A 24,659-nucleotide genomic window follows, 5' to 3' on the forward strand; every position below is an offset into this window, starting at 1 on the left:
TTGCACTTTTATGTTCAAACCTAATGTTTTCCCAAAAATATGGAAAAGTATAGCTAGTATTCCAAATTTCTATATTTTGAGCATTTTGTTATGGTAAGTACTCCATAGTCCATATAGCTTATTAAATATGTCAAATATTGCTGATTTACTTCTAATAATCCAACTAAAGTTTTTTTTTTTTTTAATAATTCAAACTATGCCCTGAGTTTGCCTCCAGTAGACCCAAAAAAGCGGTGACCTGTTGAAAGGGTTTTTTTTTTTTAAAACGCCACATGTCAGCACATGATTGCCCTATTTTTAAAAAATTAAAAAAGAAAAAAAAAAAGAACCAATTGTGACAACCAACCCCTCCACCACCTACCAACCCACAACAAACCGAAAACTGCCGGCCACCTTCCTAGTCCCCCGAAAATGGTCTGCTCAGTCGACCCACCCCAACCCCTGAACCACTCTCCTTCCTTCCCTCCCCCTTCGTTGGAAAACCAAAAAAAAAAAATTTGCACAAATATTGTTGCAAATTGGAGGGAATTTTGGTAAAAATTTAATATTAATGGTTGTTGGAAAAAACAAATGGGATAAACATTTTGGGACTAAAATTTGATCATAAGAGACTATCAATCAAAAAGGGACGGAGGGAGTAATTATTATGAAAATATGAAATGTGACAAATATTTAGGGGCATCCAAAACGGCAAAAGTGACAAACAAAAGGGGATGAAGGGAGTACAATTAATAAATAGAAATATGCATTAAATTTTGATAACTCCTAAAAAAGAATACATGCATATAATAAAAAGACAGAGAATACATGTTGAAATACTTTTTTTTTTTTTCTTTTTCCAGAAAGTGATCAATCTCAAAGTCTTAGGTAAGGTATACAAGTATCAAGTTCAAAACTTTAACCTAACGAACAGAAGGACTAGTTGGCACATATGTAGAAAATATGATGTGCACTCACTTTCCCATCTCGACCTCCCAAAGCCTAGATACAAATACTTCCAGCTCCTATCCCACTGTCATCTTTCACGTATATAAATAACACCAAATCATCTTTCACATTCCCCCCTTCTCTCTATTCATTGCCTTACACCTCTCTCCTCTTTACCTCTACAAATATAGTTGACTCCAAGTTCGAGCACAAATCGGCAATTTCTATTATACGCTCGGGTGTACGACACAATGGACGGGATAGGAAAAGGGAATCCGTATCCGATAGAAAAAATGTCAAAGAAGACCGAACCCGATACCGACACACCGGAACTCCCGGTCTCCGTCCAACAACAAGCAATCGACGAAAACGAAGCATTGATAATGGAGTCATTCTCCTCTAACAACAGATGCTGCTCTTTCATTCCTTGTTTCGGGTCACAGCCCAGCCCGAACAGATTATCCGGGCTTGGCGGGTCATCATCCTCTCCGTCCATGTGGGAGAGGCTCCAACAGACGGCTGAGATTGAAAGTAAATGGTGGGCTGGGCCGTTAAAGGGCCTTAAGAAGATCCGGGAGTGGTCCGAGATCATTGCTGGGCCCAAATGGAAGACTTTTATTCGTCGGTTTAATCGAGGTGGGAAGAATGTTAATGTGTCTGGGAAATTCCATTATGACCCTTTGAGTTATGCGCTTAACTTTGATGATGGTCCGGGGCAAAATGGTCATTTAGATGATGATGAATATTTTCCTGATTTTTCTTCTCGTTTTGCTATTATTCCCAACTCTTGTAGATCATCTGTTGATTTGGGCAAGATTGGGAATTCTTCTCTTTCTTAATCTTTTTTCTTTAGTATAGATTATTATTTCATACAATTAATTGTATTTATTTAATACTATTAGCCAAAATTTTGAGTGTTGCACATTGCAAATATTCACATTGTTGATTATATTCATGTCCCACAAGGCCACAAGCCAAACAAACACGATAACAACACTGTTTTTTTTTAGTTTTTTTTTTTATTGGGATGCAATATTGACTTCGTCAACAACAAATTGTGTTAATGGATGACAATTAATTTAGTCGGATAAATGCTGACTTGTTTACGAGACATGGAGAATAAAACAACCATCGAAATTAAAAATGTTGTGCTTGAATAGGTATTTGGTAGTTTGTTTATCTAACTTATAGGAGTTACATCCGAATATTTGAGTAGTGCATAATGTTTACCATACACTTTGTTATTTTGATGCCAAAAGACATTTTGTTTTTGCCAAATGTATGATATGTGATTGAGATATTTTGATTTTTATTTTTGATAGCAAGGCTATTACAGATTTATAAGCTGATATTATATTTTAACGGGATGTAATTTATATCATGTGGCAATCCAAGCAAAGGAAGTAAACTAATTGCATTTTGTCAAATTGTGAGATATGACTCTCAGAATAACACGTATAGTCGTATGGGGTTGTAGACTTGTAATTGTTCACTTGCTTGCATAGTTAGTAACTGCACATACACACATACTTGCAAACTTGAATTATTGTTCTTGGACAAAAAAAATCGAAAAAGAACTTCAAATCAACATTGATGCCAATCTATAGTGGTTGGCTGCCAACCACTAATAAACTATTTCAAATTAATTTTGTAAGCATATTTAGGTGTAATATGTAATCTATTTATCTGATTTTCACTTTTTTTTTTTTTTTTTTTTTTTTTTTTTTTTGAGGAAAGCCTCAAAAGACATCAATTATCATTAATAGGGAGGTCAATCTTTAACAAAGACACAATACTAGAAGGGAAAATAGAATTCCAAACTCTCCTACCCGGCTCCCACGGCAAGCAATGTGCAAGCTCGTGTACCACTTTATTACCCTCCCTACAAATGAACTTCCAAACTATACGCTCAAAAGAACCACAGATGTGATATATATCATCAAGAACTAGGTGAAAAGCTACTCCCACCCCTTTCCTTTGATCGAATTGCGTCCACCAAGGCCAGGCAATCGCCCTCAACTTCAATTGTGCGATACCCATAGTCAGCAGCGAGTTGGAGTCCAAACAGAACTGCTTTGGCCTCTGCAACGCGAGCTTCCCATCGATCCTCCACCATCCACGCCCCTGCAAGCACAGCACGCCCATCACTGTCTCTCAGAACAGCTCCTGCAGACGAACCCAGACCCTCCACTGTGCCCCCATCCACGTTCAGCTTAAAGGAGCCCACAGCAGGCGGCTTCCATTTTTGTAATTTATTTTAGTTGTAATTTGTATTATATAATCCTTATCTGAACACATTGCACCTTATTAAAATTTATTTTAGTTGTAATTTGTATTATATGAACTCATTACACCTTATCCACTTTCAGCTTAAAGGAGCCCACTGATTTTCACTTATCTGAACTCATTACACCTTATTAAAATTTATTTTAGTTGTAATTTGTATTACTACCTCCGTTACATATTATTTGCAACGATTAGACATTTTTCCTCTTTACTTTATGTCAAATCGTTGCAAATAATATGTGACGGAGGTAGTATATAACCCTTATCGAAACCTTTTTTTTTTTTTTTTATCTGAACTTAACTGAACTCATTACACCTGAAATAAGTGAAAATAAGGGGAACAGAACAAACCCTTAAAGTTAATGTTATTGGCTATATTATTATCTCATATTTAATGTTAATTTTTTGTTGTACTCATAGATGTTGTTTGTGTAACAATTTATTAATCATAATTTTCCTTTTTGCTTTAATAAAAAATATACTTGTAATACATACAAAGTGGTGAATACTACATATTATTATTGCATACAAAGTCGAACATACTACATACTTGGATACCAAGTAATGAGGTATGAATTTGGATATATAGTTTGATTAATTAAATTGTTGTCCTTCTTTATAACAATTTGTAATGTAATTATAATGGCTAATTGCTCTTAAACTATATTGATAATAGTTTTGGTCAAACGCCAACCCTTAAAAGAATCTAAAACTTTAGCTATACAAGCCCCGTTGATAAAATTAGGAAAATGATATAGTATTCTAAACCAATTTTAATACAAGTAGATTATCACAAAAAAAATCAATATAATAATCATTCTAATCATTGAATTAGTCTTTAATCAAATTGACTACAATACGAAGTACCTAAAACCAAGTGTAATTAAGAGCTTAACACCAATGATTATCAAGTTTGTCATCCAGTAAATGCAACGCTGGCATATGCTTTGTTTATAATTTGAGACTTTTGAGTTGTGTGGATATATATTGCATAATAATTTAAGTACAATAATTTTATTGCTATCATATTATTAAAATAAAATATCTTTGTGTTTTTTTTTTTTTTTTTTTTTGACAAGGAAATATTCTTGCTTTGTTATTCAAATATACTCTTCAGATATACTCATATACCTTGATACCTTCCCATAGTCCCCCACAATTAACATCAGGTTATTTTGGTCTCTCTCGCAATTGATAACGCCTAAGCGTAGGTCCACTGTTTTAACTTAAAAGATGCGTAGACTAGAGGATTTTTTTGACGTACTTGCCAATACAATAAAAAATTAAGTAAATGATTGGGGTGACGATACTTTTCATTTAGGCCCTGTTTGGTTTGATGTAAAAGGTTTTCGTGGAAAATGAATTTTCCATTTTTTTTTTTCCATTTTTTTTTCCCATTTTCCTTTGTTTGACTTGTTATGGGGTGGAAAACAATTTTTCCAAGGGTGGAAAATTTCATCCTTAATGATGGAAACCATTTTCCTTCCCAAAACAAGGGAAACCACATTTTTCTCTCTCTTCCTTACCTCCTTTTTTTTTTACTTCCCTCTCATTCATCCTTACATTTCCACTCTTATTTTTTATTTTTCTTGGACTTTTCTTGTATGCAACCAAACAAAGGAAAACTAATTTGTAATTGTGTTTTTCCTTGAAAATATGTTTTTCATGGAAACTAATTTTCCATTGAAAATGTTTTACATTAAACCAAACGGGGCCTTAGATAAGAGTACACTATTCTAATTTTATTTTTGATTCACTTGTCACAGCTTGTCTTAAATAAATGAAAAGCAATTCATTATGAGAGATGAAACGATCGAGCATGCTTGTATATGACTATTTAAAATTTTAAATTAGTCATGAAATTTGCTGCTTGATTAACTTCTTTAAAATAATGAGAAATAGAATAAGCTTCTAATCGAAGAAGATGTTACTTTGTAATATCGTCTCTTTATAAAATTGATGATGTAAAGACTATTTTTTTCTATATTAATGACAAAGAGATTTGAAGGCACAAATCTCTTGTGAGATACTGCCTACTAATTCAACAAATTAAATTTGAACCAAACGGACATAGAGATCTTGCATAGTCTTATAAAAAAATATATCCCAAATTCCTAATGTGTAGTTACCATTTGAATGAAAGGAACCATCAAAGTTAAGTTTGTGGAGTGAAGGATTCGATGGGTTTACATCTTGTGCTTTATGGCCATCGTACTCAAATCTAAACCTAACTTAATTGCCACTTCTGGCTAGGCTCAACACATGACAAACAATGCTATCTTGAAACTATAAGTGAGATATTTACTTGATGACAAACTAGTAAAAGTGTAAAACATTGTTAAAATATAGCTTATCCATATGCTGATATGCTTAACTCATAACGTAAATAAGGGTCTATTTAATGAAGTGAACTGAACTGTTTATGAGAGAAGGAAATTAGGAATTGAACGGAACTGAACTGAACCGAATTAATCTGAAGTGAAATTAAGATGAAGAGACCAGACTCTAAGTTAGGTATAATAGTGATATACTGCTATGTATATACTCTGGATTTTTATTTTTATTTCTTTTTTTGACGGATTATATACTTCGTATTCCACTTTTAAGTGCTCACTTGTATTAGTACTTGTATTTTAAACAGATTAAAAAATAAGTACAAATTAGAACAATAAATTTTAAACATAATTTATTATTTTAGTACGGTTATTTTAGTTAATTATTCTTAATTTTTTTTTTTTGGAAACTACATGTTAATATGTTACAATCTCACTTGATATATCTTTTTAATCGAATCAATTCATATAAGATTACTTAGCAAAAAAAAAAAATCAATTTAAATCAAATAAGTAAATATTAAGTGAACTAAACCGACCTGAAGTTGACTACCGTAATCGTGTGAGCATTGTGATTTGTGAAGTTTAATAATCCAACCCAATAAAAACGACTTTACCTTGTTTTTTTTTTCCTTCTATTTAATCCAACCCAAAAAAAAGACTTCACCTTTTTTTTTTTTCTTCTATTTATTCCAACCCAAAAAAACGACTTCCCCTTGTTTTTTTCCTTCTACTATTTTTTTAATTTAAAATCTTTCAATTAGTTTCAAGGAGTCTTTCAAGAGTGAGTTCCATCCTTGTTTAACCCCCCCTCCCCCCAAAAAAAAAGGTAACCGGTAACTGCCGGTAATCCGGTACATTCTTTCCCGTTACAAGTTACAACCACCCTCAAAGTTATCTCTCTCCTCACACAATCTCCCTCATTAAACCCCCTTTCACCCCTTCACTTTCTCTCCTCTACTCTCCACCACAAAACCCCCAATTCCAATAATGTCAATCGAAGAGAGAGTAATCATCGACGACGACTCCCCTTCCACCACCTTCAACCACCACCAACGCCACCGCTGCTGCTTCCAACTCCCCTGCTTCGGCTCCTCCCCTTCTCCTTCCTCCACCACTCCCCGCCACGTCACCCTCGGCGCTAACCCTTCCTCCGACCCCACCTCCTCCTTCTGGGACCGCTTCCGCACCTCCGACAACCAATCCCGCTGGTGGTCCCGCCCTCTCACCGCCCTCAAGAAGATTCGAGAATGGTCCGAGATTGTCGCCGGTCCTAAGTGGAAAACCTTCATTCGCCGCATTAATCGCCGCCGTCCTAACCATCGTCACCACCACCATAACCAGCAGTCCCCGGGAAGTTTCAGTATGACCCCTTGAGTTACGCGCTTAACTTCGATGAAGGGCAGAATGGTCATTTCGATGAGGATTTTGCTGGTAACTACCCTGATTTCTCATCCCGATTCGCCGCGTCTTCTGCTTCTGTTACTCCTCTCAAATCTCCGGTGGAGTTCGGTAACGGCGCCGCGGCTTGCTGACGGTGATCTTCAAGGTGTGTTCTAGAAGATTTGGTTGGTGTTGGATACGAAATTGGGTAAAGTGCGCCAGGTTGGCTAACGTGCGCCGGTGGGTGCCGGAAAGTGACATCGAGCAATGGTTGTTGGTTTGACTTTTTTTGGTGAGGGAAAAGGTTCAAGAACACAGCTGGCTTTTTTTTTTTTTAATCTTTATTATGTTTTTACAAATTTATAATATCTTAGTTTTGATTTTTATATTATTAAAATATATGTATGCACCAAATTACAAGTATAGTGAGACAAATGATAATTTTTGTTTGGAAATAGTAAAAGACAAAAAAAGTAGAGGGAAGATGGAAAGGGTGTGGGAATTTGTATAGAAAAAGGGGAGTGTGAAAAGGGTAAGTGATGTAAATGGTGAACAAAGTGTTTGTTTTGGGCTTTTTTTTACTTGTATGGACTAGATTTCTATGAAAGTGATAGAATATCTTTTAATTGTTCATAATAACAAAGATTAGTGTATATTTTTAATAATATATGTTAGGTGATTTGCCCCTTGATTGATTAATTATTGTTGGATATTTATTTATGTTCATGCTATAGGTGTTATGTTAAGAATTAACAATGATGTTCGTATTTAGGCATTAATCCATAGAGTATATACTTGTATACGTGCTAAACTGCTAATGTAACAAATTTGTGTATCTTTTCCAAATAAGTCCTCAAATTTTAATCACTTGAGATTTTTTGTTTATTATACTCTTTTTGTTAGATTGCTTGTTTGGTAGGCGATATTGACAAATGACAATAAAGTATTTCATCAAATTTGTCAATCTATCATCTTTTACATCTTGAGTAAAAAACTTAGTGGATTGAATTGTAATTCAAAACAATTTTACTTTTATACTCCGTGTATCATACTAGGTTGAATTAGTTTGAAAGGCCTATTACCTTTTTAAAAAAAAAACCTACGAAAATCAATTCTCTTTTCCTATAGGCTACATGTATGCATGATTTTGTACTAAAAGAATAATATCTTGTTTAGATTAATGTTAAAAGGCAAACAGAATTTTGACCCAAAGTCAATACTCTGTATTTACTTTAAAGTTGGAAAGTCCACCATAATCAATTTGTTAAAAGGTTAAAGTCAATTCCCTTTACCAAGAGTTATAAATACTTTGTACTTGGAATCTTTCCTATTTTTAATTTTTATGACATGCTTTCAATTGCAGACTGCCATTTGTTGTAGATTTCCTATTGTTTAATTTAAACAGAATAGTACAGAAACAGAGATGACGAGCTGTAGAATTTGCTTCAAGAAGAAAACAGTGGGCGGTGGGGGGTGCCTTTAAAATAACATCTAAGATACCAATCATCATTTATCTGACTTCCCTGATCTTAAAATTTTTTATGTTATCATTTCAGATATTATATTTTCTCTAATCTTTAATTATCGTAACAGCTTGATCTTTGTTATTATTCACATATACTTTAATCTCGTATGTTGTAAAAATATAATCATGTGAAATCTTTCATAGTATAATCCGATAGAATATGTCTCAATGCGTTGTGAGTTTGTGAATGTTGCGATGCATGAAACTCAAGTTGCAACAATAATAAAAGAGCATAGAAAGGAGAAGTACACTAGATTTAGTAACTATGCATGTTTATGGTATCCCCCTCCCAATGCCATGAACCACGTCGCAAATATAGGGCAAATGTTACATCTCATGCAGGCCCATTTCCCATTAATTCTCGAGGTTTACCCAATTAATAATTAAACTTTGTCAACAAAGAGTAAAACTAGTCACATGGTTTAGTCAAGATACTAAACAGTCAAAAACATATCTTCAATTGGGTATTTTTTACTAGTAAATAATCTAAATCCCCAAAAAATTGCCTAATTCTCACAGACAATTGAATAGTTTATATTAACCCATGTAATCCTCAGCTTATTAATCAAGCAAAATTGGTTAGTTAGGTCATCCATATGATTGAATAGTACTATTTAATCTCGGAACATTTCCTACTTTTTGTTCCTCTAAAAAGTTTGGTGTTTCATGTCTTATTAAACATCTTTGTTAACATCAATATCCAAAAACAAAGGTAATGTATGAGTAGAACATTATAGTAGTAGACCTGACCAAACCAGATTGATAAACCCAACCAATACCTACTTGACCTTAACATTGAGCTTGATGGAGCCGATGTGTTAAATATATAGCAAAATGCAACAAATAACCCAACCCAACTTTCGAAAGCTCTCTAATTATGTCTCAAAAAAAGTAGCTGGGTACAAATCAAACTTGCAGGTTGTTACGTACTAGTGGTTCAAATTCACAACCATTTCCTCCTATTCATCAGCCTAAATAAGTCCACAGTTGTGATATTTCCAGCACTAACCAAGAGGACAGACTCGCACAGCCTTTCCCTTATAGCTCAAATAGCGGTTATTCAATCGAGTTGTGCTTACCTCATTACCTCTATGAATAGTAAGAAACTGACAACAGTTAAGTAACAAACCTAATAGGCTAATATTATAGACTTAAACCAAAGATAAAAATCGAATCATATCATTCTCAGCTTAATTGACAACAGTACAACACATAAAACTCATACATTACTGAAAATTTCCAAAATCAACTTTCGTTCTCATTCTCTCTGATGTTGGGAACAGTGAACACTAAGCTACTCCTTCAGGTCAAAAAGTCATTTCCATAAATTACAGTAACATATAGTTCGTGAAAAGGATACAAAAGAAAAGTAAAACTAAACTAATGAACTTTAGAAGCCAATAAAAAACACTAATAGAAGACTACATCCAGACAAGGGCAGAAAGGAGCTGTACATAGCTATTAGCTACAACTGCATAAAGAGAGTAAATTTTATCTCAGAAAATCTTCAAAATTTTGCTACAGCCTATTTTGGTCTGTATAATTTGAGGGCCATCTTCGGGCAAAAAGGGTGATTTCAAGCAGTTGTTATGAACGTAAAGTTCAAAACAGGCATCACTGACCCCTTCAAGTATAATGTTGATGAAACAACTGTTCAAATGACGATGAGAAACTTTGCAACCAAGCATACATCCATCAGTTAACCCACAATTAAAGGGCCCCAATTATCTTGGTCAGATGTCCATGTCCTTTCCCTCTTCCTAAATTTCAAACCAACCAATCAGTCAATCAACCGCCAAACCAATACTTAAATATTAATACCAAGGTTTTTAGGACTCCAATTTGCTTGACAATGAACATACATAATTGCAAACAGATGGAAACTAAAGCAAAAATAAAAGCCAAACGAAAAAAGTAATAATCAAGAGCACTTACCACTGCCATCTTATCCCAGTCCTTAAGTTTAGAATTTGTCAACATGTAAGTGTCACGTAATGGTGCCCATGCTGGTTGGCAATTGTCTTCTCCATCTTTAGAAGATCCCTGCATTTTACAAATGTTGGGAGTCAAATCTAACACCAAGCTTAAGGGAAAGCTCAACAAAGAACTCTTAACAATGCTAATGCCTCATTAGGAAGGGGAACAAGAGAAGTTGGAAAGGGTTACTGCTTTTGGAAGTGAATTTTTAATTTGCATTGTCACTACATGTGGCCGAAAACCTTGTTTGGAAAAAAGTTTACACTACTTAATGTGCTTGTAAAAGGTATAGTGTAAGAGAGGGGGGGGGGGGTGACAAAGGCTGTGTTAACTACAGATAATAAAAGGTTTTACCAACATTCTAAAGATGGATCTTTTACATTAGGGTCATTTTGTGTAAATTGCCCATGTGCTTCATTTTCTCACGAAAATACCCATAAGCTAGTTTGCAAACCAGCATTTACACTTAAATAAAAAGTCATTTGGGTCATTATAATAGCACTAGGTAAGGACGATTTGGGAGAGAATTAGAATACAATAGATTACCTATAAAAATATGTAGGAGGATGAAAGCAAACAAAAATGTTCTGAAAAAGCAAGATAATTGTTTGTGTTTTATGACAAAGCTGAGCTAGTGGTTGATATTGAGGAAACAGCTATAGCTATAGAGAGTCTTCTTGAGGAAATATTGGTGACTAGTAGATTCTACATTTACAATCACAGTGAATTGTTTATCCAGAGGGGGATCCTTTAGGTGCATACTTAACACTTCCTTTATCCAGGACTGTATAAGTTCGGAGTTCCATATTTTCAAGTTATCCCATCCCATATTAATCCAGAAGAAAAGTAATAATACAAAGTTGAGCAGCTCCATAGTAATGAACACAATAATCAAAACCCAAATAAATGCTGCAGTGTAAATGTGAGCCATAACATACATTGGAAACCAAACCAAATGGATTGTTCAAAACAGTGTATTGCACACTATAATGAGCTAAAGAATTAAGAGGGCCATGGGTGAATTAAATACACAAAGTTTTATGAAGTAGGAAGAGGCATTTTAGACTTTCAACATACTGATAAGAATAAGTTAAGAAATTCAACCTTAGTTGTTGCATCAGCTGATTGTGCAGAAGCCTTGCTCAATTCTTTCATGAATGCCTCTTTCCTCCGCTTTGTCAAAGCTGGCATAGCAAGGTACAATTTATGGTTAAGAAAAAAATAAAATAAAAAATCACAAGTGGGATGAAATAATACAGAATTCAAAATATTATAACAAAACTGTCCAAAAAAGTAAACTGTCATACAATTCTAAATCTCTAACAGGAGGGAATGGGGTTTTTAAATTTAAGCAAAGGGGGCTTCTAGCAAGTAACCATCAAGGTCATAAGGACCACATGATCAGGATGGGCAATCTAGATCCAAACTCTTATGAAGGAAAGTAAATGACCTTCATTCCTCATTCTTCATACTATGCATCATCCTTTCACTTTTAATGCTTGAAGATACAGAAGGCAGCAAAGGCTGAAAACCTATAATAACAGTCTGACAGCCAGTTCATGGTGGTACACTATTGCACTAATTACATCCCAAGTCTCACTTAGAGCACATCTCCGTCACATAATTTTAGATTGACACTGAACAAAAAGAATTCATCTCTCTAATTCCAACTTCCTTTCTTGCGTAAACCATAAATTTCGGAAGATTCACACTCAATTAGGTAGTAAAAGAGTTCCCAGATCAATCATAAACATTGAGGTCTTGATCAAGGTAGTTATCTTGCCTTCACACAAAATCCATTACTTAACCAATTAACATCAGTTTATAAAAATTGTAGACAACAAGGTGGGCTATGGGTACCACCCAAATACTACAGGTGCTATTGTGAAGCGATACCAACCACACATTTTTTTTAAAAAAAAGAGGTCAAGCGATGCTCATAAGCTGACACTTGACTCCATCAATACAAAAAGCCTAATATTTTGGACCTTGACACTCTAAAGAGGGTAAGTCATAACCTCAAAAATCTAATGCTTTCCTATTTTCCAAGAGCAACATCAATTTCCAATGGATCTTCCACATTCCACAACTTTTCCAACCTCCTTTTTCAAGCAACAAGAGCATAATTTACAAAACAAGTTTGAATCCAACTCATCCCAAACAATGTCAATAATCACAGCCACAAAGAAAATTTCAATGATCTAATAGGTTTTCTTACTTGAAAAACAAACATCATGGCTTGCAATGAAAAAGTTCATGTTTTTAATCACAACCTCAGACCTAAGTTGATGTTTTACTTGATGGCGGCCAAGTGAAAAAATATGGTTTAATATTAGCTTTTGGAGAAACTTTAGTTTCCAAGTATCCGGAGTAGGAAAGAACTTCAATAAAACACTTTGAAGTATGATGGCAAAACTCTTGACACCCTTGAAATGAAATCTAGATAAGTGAATAAACTTTGGATATGGAAGCTTTGGGTGACACCAGAGTGTTAACATTAAAATGACAGCTTAAAACAATAAAACCAGAAGATAGCTGCCCCTCTGTGGGCAAGCATGATAGAAGGCAAGTTCACATGCATCCTAACTGCTTTAACCCTAACCTCCAAGGTGGTGCTGTTACACAGGTTTATAGATAGCTTACACAGGACCTAGACAATTATACCTTAAACAGAAGCAAACATTTCAAAAAAAAAAAAAAAAGTGAGAACAATACCCTTGGCGTCTTTAAAGCTTGAAGGATTCAACCCCTTCTGAGCATTTTGGGCCTTATTTACCTGGAGACAAGACGTAGAAGTGGATTAAAATATGAACTTCAATGTGCCAAGTTTGAAGGGGAGAAAATATGTGTTACTAGTAGCTAAATTTGTGCAACAGCACTTACAGCATTAAATAGCTTGACAACTGGAAAATTGTTCAGCACACGAGCATCACGAAGGCATCAATTTCATGGGACAAAAATTGATAAACCAGACATAATGTAAGCTTCAAGATAATATACAAAAACTTAAGGAGTGAGCTTTTGTTTACGGATAATGGATGAATAATACTACCTCCTTTTGTGGCAACACCTATCAGAACTTTTTCATGCGAATCTAAGAAATTAGCAGGCTTCACATGTCCCTTCTCCTCAATCTAGTTACAAAGTCAAAACAATACACTGTAAACAGAGTGTGCCAAAAGATAACCTATAAACTAATTTGTATGGAAAGTTAGTGTGATATACCAATTGCTTTTCCTTCTTTGCTTCGCCTTTAACCTTCCGCTCAGTGACCTCTTCTGCAAGCTTTGCCACAACAAGCTTCTTATGTGCTGATAATACAGGACCCTGCAGAGACAAGACTCTTACATATAAGCCACAAACTAGCATCTACTTGTAGAAATGGACATCAGAATCTTGTAGAATTACCAGCGCCTCATCATCAGTATGCTTTTTGATGATACTGAGAAATGCCAGCCTAAATGCATTACAACCTTCAGAAAATCGCGTTATCCCAGTTCGAACTTCATGTTCTTCATCTGAATCATCACCTCTGTTAGGCCCTGCCTCATTGTCACTGATATCAGAATTATCATCATTCTCAGCTTCCATGTCTTCACCGTCGAGTTCAGCTTCATCTTCATCATCATCTGAATTGTAATCCCTAGCCCTTTTACGATACAAATTCTTCATTTCCTTGCTAATCTTATCCTTCTTACCCATCCCTGGACCAGATTTCATTCTTTTAATACCGGGACGTTTGTTGGGCTTACTCTTCCTTCTCTTATGCACCACTGATTGTGGTGATTGTTGAGTTTCATCTACCATATTGTCTTCCTCAAATTTCACAGATCAATCCTATATAATATATATTTTTTTAAAAAAAAAACATTAAAAAGTTGTCATTTTGTTCATATTTTTCAAATACAAATTGTTCTATAAAAATTATGGAAAACATTCATCAGAAACAACCAATCAAATCAACAATTATCCATCTTCAATCAATATTAAAATTTTAAAAATTCAATAGCAGCTATCAACAAAAAAAAAAAACCATTAATCTTCAATAAACTTCCAGGAAACAAAAATGAGGTCTAATTTCATAGTTAAATCCTAACATTGAAGGGTTGTGCAAAACATTAGCAACCAAATTTGATTCAATTATCTCATAATTTTAGGGATATATGATACTATAATCAAATTAGGATCATAATTTTATTTTCTTTTCTTAATGATGTTTCATAATCTTAGAATTTAGAACCAATAGTTCATATTTTCGAACCCTACACTTAATGCACTTACACTTAAATTAGATTGAAAGATAAACCCTAGATTGTGAAATTGATATGATGATAACAAACAACTTACCTCAGAAGCTGCTTCAATGGGGCATACAATTATTAGTTTCAACGGAGAACGTGAACTGCGCTTCAATGGAGAACGTCGAATGCGCTTCAATAGATAGCTGAGAGAGAGAGGTAGGGTTGGAGGCCTTGTAGCCCTGTTAAAGCCCAGATCCGCCACATTTATAAATGGGTTTGATCCGTCTGGTAAATAAATGGGGCGGGTTGTTATACGATCGTCAAATACGGGGCACGGCGGGCTTTAAAGGGTTTCAAGAACCTGTTTTTAAAAAACTATATTCATAAGCCAAAACTTGTATCAATTGTTTGTAAGTTTATTTGGATTTTATTTTTTATTTTTAAAACGGCTAAAATTACATTAATTAAACTTAGTTTAGAACAAATGAAACGAAGCTGTATTTTTTTTATTTTGGAAACAGTTAAAATTACATTAATTAAACTAAGCTCACAACAAATGAAAGGAAAGTAAAGTAACATAAGTTCTTATAGGCATAACAGTAACTAAAGATGTGTTCTATTCACTTGATTTTCACTTATCTGAACTTAACTTAACTTATTTAAACTTATCTGAACTTATTTTAGTTGTAATTTGAAGTTGGACAACCCTTATTAGAACTTATTTCTCCTGAACTGAACTTAACTTATCTGAACTTATTTTTCTTAAATTGAACTAATCTTAACTTATCTTTGAACTTATTAAAATTAAAATAAGTGAAAATAAACTGAACAGAACAGAGCCTAAAGCTCATTAACGACATTTACATTTCCGTTATTACAATGAGTGCGATCATATAAGGCTTACCAACTTACGTTTAAATATGTGATGAGATATTGGTAAAATGGGGGAAGTTGGTATAAACTATAAAAATTATTAAGAGGTCGTTATTTTTTTAATAGATTAAGAGGTCATTATATTAATTAAAAAAAGGTCGTTATGTTAAAGTAAAGACAATTCTATTTTTAGATATTTAAATGTAATTATGTAAAAATTAAAAATAAAAAAAAAAAAAATTGAGAGACCTTCCTTTACACCCTTGGTTGAAAAGATTTTTGCTAAATTGTCGATAAACTCTCTATTTCAATGCCGAGCTATTTGTAATTAAAGGAAGAAGATAATTGATACCCAATTTGAAAAGAACCACTTCCAAATCTTCAACAAAATCAACTTAATACATTTCACATTAGATATATGTGGAATGCTCAACTATACCGGAAACTAGTTGATCCATTTTCTATAATGAAAATTTCAAAAGTTAATCATAATTTTTTTTAAATATAGTATTTGATGCGTGTAATAATTTGTCTATTATAAAACAATTTACTCTAGCTAATGGATTTCCTGATTCCTATTTCAAACTGCATTCTATTGATTAGAATATCTTTTGAAATCCTCATCCTTCAGGTTCGGTAATAGTTTTCTTCATGATATTCACAATGACTCAAAGTTCAATCAAGGTTTTGATTTTTTGGAGAATAATTTCAAAGTATTGGCTTTATTAAACTCATCACTAGGCAGTGGTTTTTAGGTTGAAATCTATTTCAGGAACGCTAATCAATTGAGTTTCAAGAATGGGAAATTACCGTCTTAGTTTGTAGGAAAAATTAAACTACAAAATTTGAATACATATTAATAGGAGGGAACTTCTTATTGGATGATTAGTTTTAGTGGCATTGAAGATGTGAAGAATCTAAATTTTACACGGAAGCTGAAATACGATCATGTGCTTTGGTCCTATTATTCCAAAGAAAAATTTCAGCTAAAGTGATTTCCGGGTGACACTAAACTACATCACAATTTGTTCATTTATGGAAATACAATAGCCGTTTTTGGTATGTCGAAAACAAATAGCTCAATTTGGATAATGAAAAGAAATGGAAGAGGAGAGTGGTACTGGGAAATGTTCTTCAATGAGATTTCTACTATATAAGCACGTAACAGAAGCGTAAAATAGATTGAGAAATTATGCAAGATAAACAATATCTCACAAACACCCGAGCAATGAAAATAATTCCACTATATTAAATTAGAGAGTACAAAATAAATAACTAATTGAAGGAATGTATGGTTACAAGGTTACTCTCACAATAATAAGTGCTCACAAGGAAGTATTAAAAGAAGGTGGGTTAAATTACAAGGAGGTTTAAGGGCCTGTTCACATTTACTTAATTTCAGTTTAGTTCAGCTTCAATCAGTTCAGTTCAGTTCAGCTCAGCTCTTAATTTCCCTCTCTCATAAAATATTCATTTCAGTTCAGTTCAGTTCAGTTCAGTTCAGTTTAGCTCCAATCAGTTTAATTCAGCTCGGTTTAGTAAATGTGAACCAAACCCCAAGTATAATGAAAACTAATAAGGTGGAAAGGCTTTGCAGTGGAAGACTTTTAGTGGATATGGCTTTTTCATGTGTTGATCATGCAAATGATGGCCACACCATCATATTTATAGGATTGGATATGTCGGTGATCAAAGGCAAGATTTTTCACCGACATAGTGGAATTCTCTAGTAATATTTGGTGGGAGCTACTAGAATTTTTATATAATGCGGCTTGTAAGAATTTGGGCCAACTTTAACATCTACTTCGAAGTCGTATCGCTTCCTTCAACAATTCGAATCTGTGAGGCTTTTTTATGATGAGCGATATGCTGATAAAATTTGGATTCTCACCAACACTGACTCCTGGGAGCGCGACGACAAATACATTTTTTGTTACGACATCAAGACTTCTCATTTTCAAAAGTTTGCACACGCCTGCTAGTAGTGAAATATAGACTTAAAAAGTAGGTTTTTTTTTTTTTTTTTTGAAGTCTCATTGAATTCTATGTGTATTTGCTAATGTATTATGGTATACCAACAACACAAGTTGTGGCAAGACCAATTATAAATGATTTTTAATCATTTGAATTTTCATGAAATCAACCGCTTTTTTATGCATCCTGGTTGACTGATCTAGGTGATACTAACTATCAATTATCCACGGTAGAGTAATATTTTGAATCCTTGAAGATATGACTGCATACTGTAAAATTTTTAAACCATCTCCAACTTGTTCAGGCCCTGGACACATAAGTTCACTGCTTCTAACAACCCTGTACTCCTTTAGCCCTTAGATAACCTACTGAACTCAAGCTAGAGATTGCTTCAGTTTCTTTCCCCCCCCCCCCCCCCCTATGTTTCCCCTTTGATCTATTGTATGAGTAAGTTACGGAAAAAGCAGGGATAGCTTTGGTATGACAATGTGACTCTTGTTTTGTTTTGTTTTGTTTTCTTAGAAGCACAATTTGTGTTCTTGATAGTCAGGCAGCAGGTTAACTACGTATTTTGGAGATTTTTTAGATTAAACAGTTTGCCGGTTTATATGTTCTTTAAGCTTGATGCCTTGTCGCTATTTTATGGCCAAAGCTGTTCATACAAAAACATACTTATATTCAGCATATGATCGCATTGAAATTTACATTCAGATGTTGCCTTTAAGCTTTCCTCCAAACAAAAGGAAATTTAAGGTTACAAAGTCAATCATAGATAATTAGTTGACTAAGGTACACTTAAATGTAAAGCAGTTACATGATGAACTAAACAGATAAAGCCCTGCTGTCAGAGCTATCTACCATTAAAATTACAAACTTTGTACTAGCATAAGAAGCCTCCAAATTTGATCTTTCACCAAGCTGATGCTAAACTTGAAACTGTAAATTAATTAAACCTTCACGAACAAACGAGTTCAGGATTGTTTTTTATTTGCAGATTTTATGGTAAGCAGAACATCACTCACAGTCCATGGAAAACCCAGGCAGTTGGCACTGTCATGGCAATGACATGGATGATAAGTAACATGGTACCATGCTGAAGCCATCTTTTGACGATCTTCTTCTTCACAACTGCCCTGGAACCATCCTTTTGCTTCATTTCGAAGACTTTTTACAGATTCCAAAATCCTATCTGTCACCTCTCTATACCTCCTGTTATCCCTCTGCAAATATGCTGACTTGGCTCTTAGGTTACCGGTCAGTATCTCATCCTCACTTGTTGCTCCATAAAACATCAGCAAGACGCTCATCTTATCCCTGTACATCTCCTTGCAGCTTTTTGCAGCATCAGTGAAGTCCTCAAAGCCAGGAACTTCTAGTTCAGGATCATAAGCAGCTCGAGCAGTCTCTTCTGACCAACTGAAATCTAATTTTGGAATTGTTGCAGCGACAGTGGCACGGTAGAGTTTGCCTAAAATCCCTTCAGATTTGTAACTGGGTCTGTCCCACCTCTCCATAAAATCAGGATACTCCTTTGGTTTCAAAACATTAGGCATCTCAGCCGGGGCACCAGTCTTTGCAAAGTCAACTGCCATTGAATGCAGCTCAGCCAGTCGCAGACATTTAGGACTCAGGGCTTTTTCAGGTTCACGGTCAGCAAGGACCAAGTGTGCAGTTGAGATAGTTCCCAGTGTATCGCTGATCATATAATCAACGAAGAAACGTTGAATCTCCTGCATAGTTTGACAGTTAGAATGACTTGATAGTCTAATCAAAATCATAAGAACATGGTATGAGCAGCAGCAGCAGCTTATTACGCTTTTCCTTTTTTTTTTGGGGGGGGGAGGGGGTGATTGGATTATAGATGAAGTGTAATACAAAGAGATGCTTGGTAACATATAGACCTCCATAGTCACGTCATGGTCCATGATGCGAGGTCTGCTTGCAGTGTAGTCCATCGGGGCCACAGTTTTCGGAGGAATGAGTTTCTCGTCCCAGCTTATGAAATATAAATCACCATCTAAATCGCCACCTGAACACTCATTTGGATGAGGCCTGCATATGTGATTTTGGTGTCAACATTTAAATGCCATAGTGGAAAATAGACAAGGGAACTGATTACATGCACACCCTTATTTGAGTGTACTGTTTTCACTGCTGGTCACACCATCACACAGAAGGAAATGAGGGGCTGCAAATATATTCTACTCGTAGGAATTTCTGATCTCCAGAGTAGGGTTAGATACAAAATATAGTCCAACTAAGAAAGACAAAACTAAAGAAGCAGTCACTCATGAATCACACTATTAACTGACATTTCCGTGGATACACAACATAGTGAGGCTTCTAATTGATTCTTAAAATGGAAAGACACTAATAATTCAGACATCAACAATGAAACCCAATATTCTAAGAACGGCAAAACCAATAAGCAAGACATTTGATGTAGCCCATTGCAATCCATAATTTTTCATTAAAAAAAAATGCATTTCCTTTTTTTTTATTTTATATAATTCCATTGAAGCTCTCAACACATTGAATCTTTTTCTTAAATAATAATAAAAAAAAGGGGGCGTTATCCATACAATATAGTGAATTTACTCTCCAAGAAATCATAATTATTAAAAATTAGAATTTTCAAAAAAAAAAAAAAAAGAGCATCAACCCAGTGAAGAACAAAGCAATACAATGATTACCAGAGGCAACTGTATAAGATAAGTTTCATATTGTCTACTGTCAGAAATAATGAAATAGACAAGTTCTCTTACAGTCTTACCTTTCTCCTTTCTGTGGGAAAATCAGGCAGTCAATTAATCCCTTCTCCTCATAAACAGCTTCCAGCACTCTGACATCACCAGGGTGTAAACAAGGATTTTTGGTGACAACTACCTTCCCTTTCAGTATGGCAGTTTTTTCGTCCAATTTTTGGAAGACATGTGGATCCAGATCATCAAGTTCAGTTTTCCTCAGGGTTAAACGGACAAATACCTGGCCATAGTCCAAAATCCCTGTCTCATCCAAGCAACCAAGTAAAACACGGCCCTTTTGGACATAAATGCGACATCTCCCTCTCAAATCAGACAATTGGCTCTCCAAGTATGCTCGAAGCATCATCAAGAGATAAGGCTCTGCATTTGGTTCAAACCCATGACGCAACATTTTAGAAAGTGTTTTACTATCCCCCATGTATGTGCTCTCAAGCACAGCCAAAGCTGCATCTCTACTAGTCAACATACTCCCAAGAAGACGCATGTGTTCCTGCAACAATGCTTCAAGATTCTCGTCCTCAACTCCCAAGGTGGTCAAAAGGGTAACGATCTCTCTATTCAGATAACATGACTGGGACTTGTTACATTTGGTGACATTAAGCATTCTATTTTTGGATTCAAACTTAAGCATGCTACTGCGCAGAGATAACTTTCGGAAGGAGTTTCGGTCTACAGCTACTACACCTTTATAACCACCATAACGAATCTGAAACGCAGAAGGAGTGTGCTCTTGGCCACATTTTTGTGCAACTTGTCTAGCAAAAGAGAGGGAGATTTTTCCAATACCATCTGAGAAACAGTAGTCAATGCCATCTGAATTTTGTTCTATATCAGGAATAACTTCCACATCCTGTACAGGAACAACTAATGTCTGCCAAGCAGCACTGAACAATTGCCCCATCCTAGCTGCACATTTTGAAACACTACGGATCTTGTTAAAGCTGCCCATCCATTCACGTATATCACCTGCCGTCACTTTATCATTGGAAGCAAACATCCATACAGAATTTGACCGGAGTTGACTTGCTGAGAAGGCCAAGAACTCAAACCTTTTATCTCCAATCACAATCCCTTCTCGGAGAATGGATAATATACGGTGATATATCTTTGTTCTAAATGGCTTTGAGAATATTCCTTGCTCAGCACTAACTGATACAGTCTTCGGTTGTATCCTGCCCCAGTCTTCATCTACAAAAGTAACTCTCATGAAATCTGCGGTGTGGGCTGCAAAGTTCTTGACAATATAGTTTGAAGCCTCCAGTTCAGGACCCAAAAGGCATATTTTTGTTGGGGTGATTAATGCCCTATGGCATCTCATTATCCTATCATTTGTCAAGCGGCTTCGTGCCAGTAGACTATAATTCTGTTTGTCATCTAGAGCCTGTACCTGAGTCTTGATAAATGAAAGCGGCTCATAACCATTGGCGGACTTGGCCTTATGCCTGGTGGGTCAAATGACTCACCAGGGCCCAAAATATTTTTTAAGTTTAAAAAAAAAAAAAAAAAAAAAATTATTTTCTAAGTTTTTTTTTAAAAAAAAAATACTAACTTTGAACCTTTTGTTAATGTTGTTGGGTTTTTGATGAAATGTGAACCTAATGCTTGTACAAATTTTAATCTTGTCAATTATTAGTTTGTTAATTATTAGAGAGCTAAGCTTGTCATGTTGTCAATTATTAGCTTGTTAATTATTAGTTTGTTAATTTTAGTCTTGTCAATTTTAAGCTTGTTAATTATTAGTTAGTACTGTAATCTTGTCAATTTTCTATTTGGATGATCTTTGTAAATAATTTTTCTTCGGAATTTTGGTAAATTTTTCTTTTTACATATTTGGTTATCAATTGTGACTCACCAGTCGGAAATTCCTGGGTCCGCCACTGCTCATAACACGTGGAACTCAACTTGTGCAATTTTTGGAGAACCGTATGAGCCTTATCTACGCTCAGAGAACTGAGATAATCAATCAGTTCTGTAGTCACATCAGCTAAACTAATTTTGAGGGTGTGGACTAAGGAGTTGATTTGGAAAAGGATCTCATAGTCTAATTTTAAGATGTTTTCACAATTTACAAGAGGTACAAGGCCTGAGGCAGAAGAATAATCGTCATATTCCTCTAAGACGAAACTTTTTAAAGTTTTCTTATAAAAGGGAATGGTGGAAAAAAACTCTAAACCCATCGGTCCCTCTTCAATTTCCCAACAAAATGCAGAAGATAGGCCAAAGGAATTTCTATTTGATATCTCTGTAGTACGAACCCAGATAAACTCAAGATCTTCCTTGCAGATATGATAGCGATCAGCACTGAACCTTTTATACAAATTTGGCCCTAAAATCTTCTTGTATATTTTTGGCGCATACTTCACCTGCAACAGACAGCAAAATTACCCCCACAGTTGATAGAATCATGATCACAGAACTTGAGTACATGGTAGAAGGAAATAGAAAAAACAGTCAACAAGATACTTGGTTTCTAATGTGTAAAGGCTAAGTGACAGAAACATACCAACTTTAAACATGAAACAGCTCAGTGAACAAGCCAAAAGACAGAGCAATTAATTTTCTAAATCTCACAGTAGATAGTTACTCTGCAGAAAGCGAAGCTATTAACAATCCAAGATCACTAAGAGTTTAATGGCCAAGGTTAATACAAAGCAATACTTAGGTTCGAGGCTTCCTTGGAGCAACAGTACTACCTAAACAAGCTAAGAACCACCATGATAATTTTCACTAGGATTTTTTGTCAAAGATTACCTAATAAAGCCCAAATTTTGTGATAAACTACCTAATAAAAAAATTGTTGTGAGAAATTACCTAATAAAAGGTAAAATATTGTAAAATATTACCTCTGCCAGAAATCCATCATTGGACCACCTCAAAACACCCCCAAAACCACCGCTTTCAACTAAAACCAACACAACCTACTTGTAATTGCCTCCACCACGCTGAAACCACCCTCCAACCCCAAAATCACCACCTCTAACCCCAAAAATCAACTTCTCGAATCACGAAACTACCTTCACCAACTCGGAATATCCCCTAACCACCCTGAAAATAACCTTACTACCTTGAAAATCAACCCCCGTGGTGGTTTTGGATTTTTGGAGGTGTTTTGAGGTGGGTCAACGCCATAAAATTAGGTTAACAGTGGAACTTCGGCCAAAGGTAGTATCTTATAACATTTTATCATTTATTACCTTACTACGTAGCTTGTTACAACATTTTTTTATTAGGTAGTTTCTCACAAAATTTAGGTTTAATTAGGGTAACAAAAAACCCACTACTTTATAATTCAAATTTAGATCACCTACATACCTCACTCACTGACTAATGGCTAAACTCGCAATAGTGATAACATCATATTTCCATAGCAAAATTCACCTCTTTGACAACTCATCAAATTATACATGCACAAGGTGACATGCATGACATTCCTAAAATTGTGATTCAAGAAGTCATGTTGGTTGTCATGTAAATGTATATTACCACTACTTAACTTCATACAAGACAACGCGCTGAGCCAGATTTACCTACTAACTAAAAGCTTCTTACAAGTATGAGTGATCAACCATGAAGGTAGAGTGAGTCAGAAATGAAGAAAACATGTGATTATAATTAGATAAAGTCGATTAAAATTGGATGGAGTCGTTAGAAGTGAATTGAAGTTGAACGTATCAAGACAAGACTCTTGATAATCCTAAAATTTCAGCTCAAAACTCCTAATATAGCTATAGCTGTTGTTGGAATAGTTGAAACGCAAGGTAAATTTCAGCATTAATAGAGACATAATTCTTGAAATACTAGTTAATGATGATTTAACTTACAAATATAGCCAAAACACAACCCAGAGTTCATAAACATTAATACACATACACATCTAAATTTAACAAACCAAATGACCAATTGAAAAATATAATCAAGTGATTGAAGTCGTACACTGAAATTTCAAGCACAATTATATTAGAATACTTTTACCAATTAACTCACTACTCACCTTGTTTTTTTTTTTCTTACTTATTTCCTATCATATCTGAAAATTTAAGCTCATACATACTATATATATAAAGATTTTTTTAAAAAATATTAATATATTTAAGTACGTAACGAAAAAAGTTATAAATTTTACATTATTATGATTCTAACAACACTACATTTGATATATTATTTCTTTAGAGATTAGCATAAATTTAAGGTCAAAAGTTAAATAAAATAAGATAATCAAATCAAATTAGAAAAAAAAAAAAAATAAATTAAGGATAATTTGCCAATTACTACCGCAAGTTAATATCACTTTGTAAATTACTACCGCAAAAAATTTTAAGATGTTGCGATTACTACCAAACCCCCATTAAACCCAACTATGACGTCATTATATCCC

The 24,659-nt window shown here is 34.7% G+C and overlaps 3 protein-coding genes across 3 annotated transcripts; 1 reads left to right on the plus strand and 2 right to left on the minus strand.

Moving 5' to 3' along the window:
• Nucleotides 1–613: 613 nt before the first annotated feature.
• Nucleotides 614–1,876, plus strand: LOC110700417. Its single transcript, XM_021877958.1, has one exon. The coding sequence runs from the start codon at nucleotides 1,179–1,181 to the stop codon at nucleotides 1,764–1,766; it is 588 nt and encodes a 195-aa protein (XP_021733650.1). The 5' UTR covers nucleotides 614–1,178; the 3' UTR covers nucleotides 1,767–1,876.
• A 7,741-nt stretch (nucleotides 1,877–9,617) lies between these two features.
• Nucleotides 9,618–14,932, minus strand: LOC110700418 (ribosomal RNA-processing protein 15-like). The gene is made up of 9 exons (XM_021877959.1): nucleotides 14,779–14,932; nucleotides 13,840–14,268; nucleotides 13,657–13,758; nucleotides 13,484–13,565; nucleotides 13,315–13,334; nucleotides 13,147–13,207; nucleotides 11,536–11,615; nucleotides 10,390–10,497; nucleotides 9,618–10,214 (listed from the first exon to the last, which is right to left on the minus strand). The coding sequence occupies exons 2-9, from the start codon at nucleotides 14,236–14,238 to the stop codon at nucleotides 10,188–10,190; spliced, it is 879 nt and encodes a 292-aa protein (XP_021733651.1). The 5' UTR covers nucleotides 14,239–14,268; nucleotides 14,779–14,932; the 3' UTR covers nucleotides 9,618–10,187.
• A 3,276-nt stretch (nucleotides 14,933–18,208) lies between these two features.
• On the minus strand, nucleotides 18,209–21,787 carry LOC110700419 (RNA-dependent RNA polymerase 2-like). Its single transcript, XM_021877960.1, has 3 exons — nucleotides 20,293–21,787; nucleotides 19,421–19,571; nucleotides 18,209–19,249 (listed from the first exon to the last, which is right to left on the minus strand). Exons 1-3 carry the CDS (start codon nucleotides 21,600–21,602, stop codon nucleotides 18,491–18,493), a joined length of 2,220 nt encoding a protein of 739 aa, XP_021733652.1. The 5' UTR covers nucleotides 21,603–21,787; the 3' UTR covers nucleotides 18,209–18,490.
• Between the last annotated feature and the right edge of the window lie 2,872 nt (nucleotides 21,788–24,659).

The sequence above is a fragment of the Chenopodium quinoa genome, unplaced genomic scaffold (genome assembly GCF_001683475.1).
Source record: "Chenopodium quinoa cultivar QQ74 unplaced genomic scaffold, ASM168347v1, whole genome shotgun sequence".
Lineage (NCBI taxonomy): Eukaryota > Viridiplantae > Streptophyta > Magnoliopsida > Caryophyllales > Amaranthaceae > Chenopodium > Chenopodium quinoa.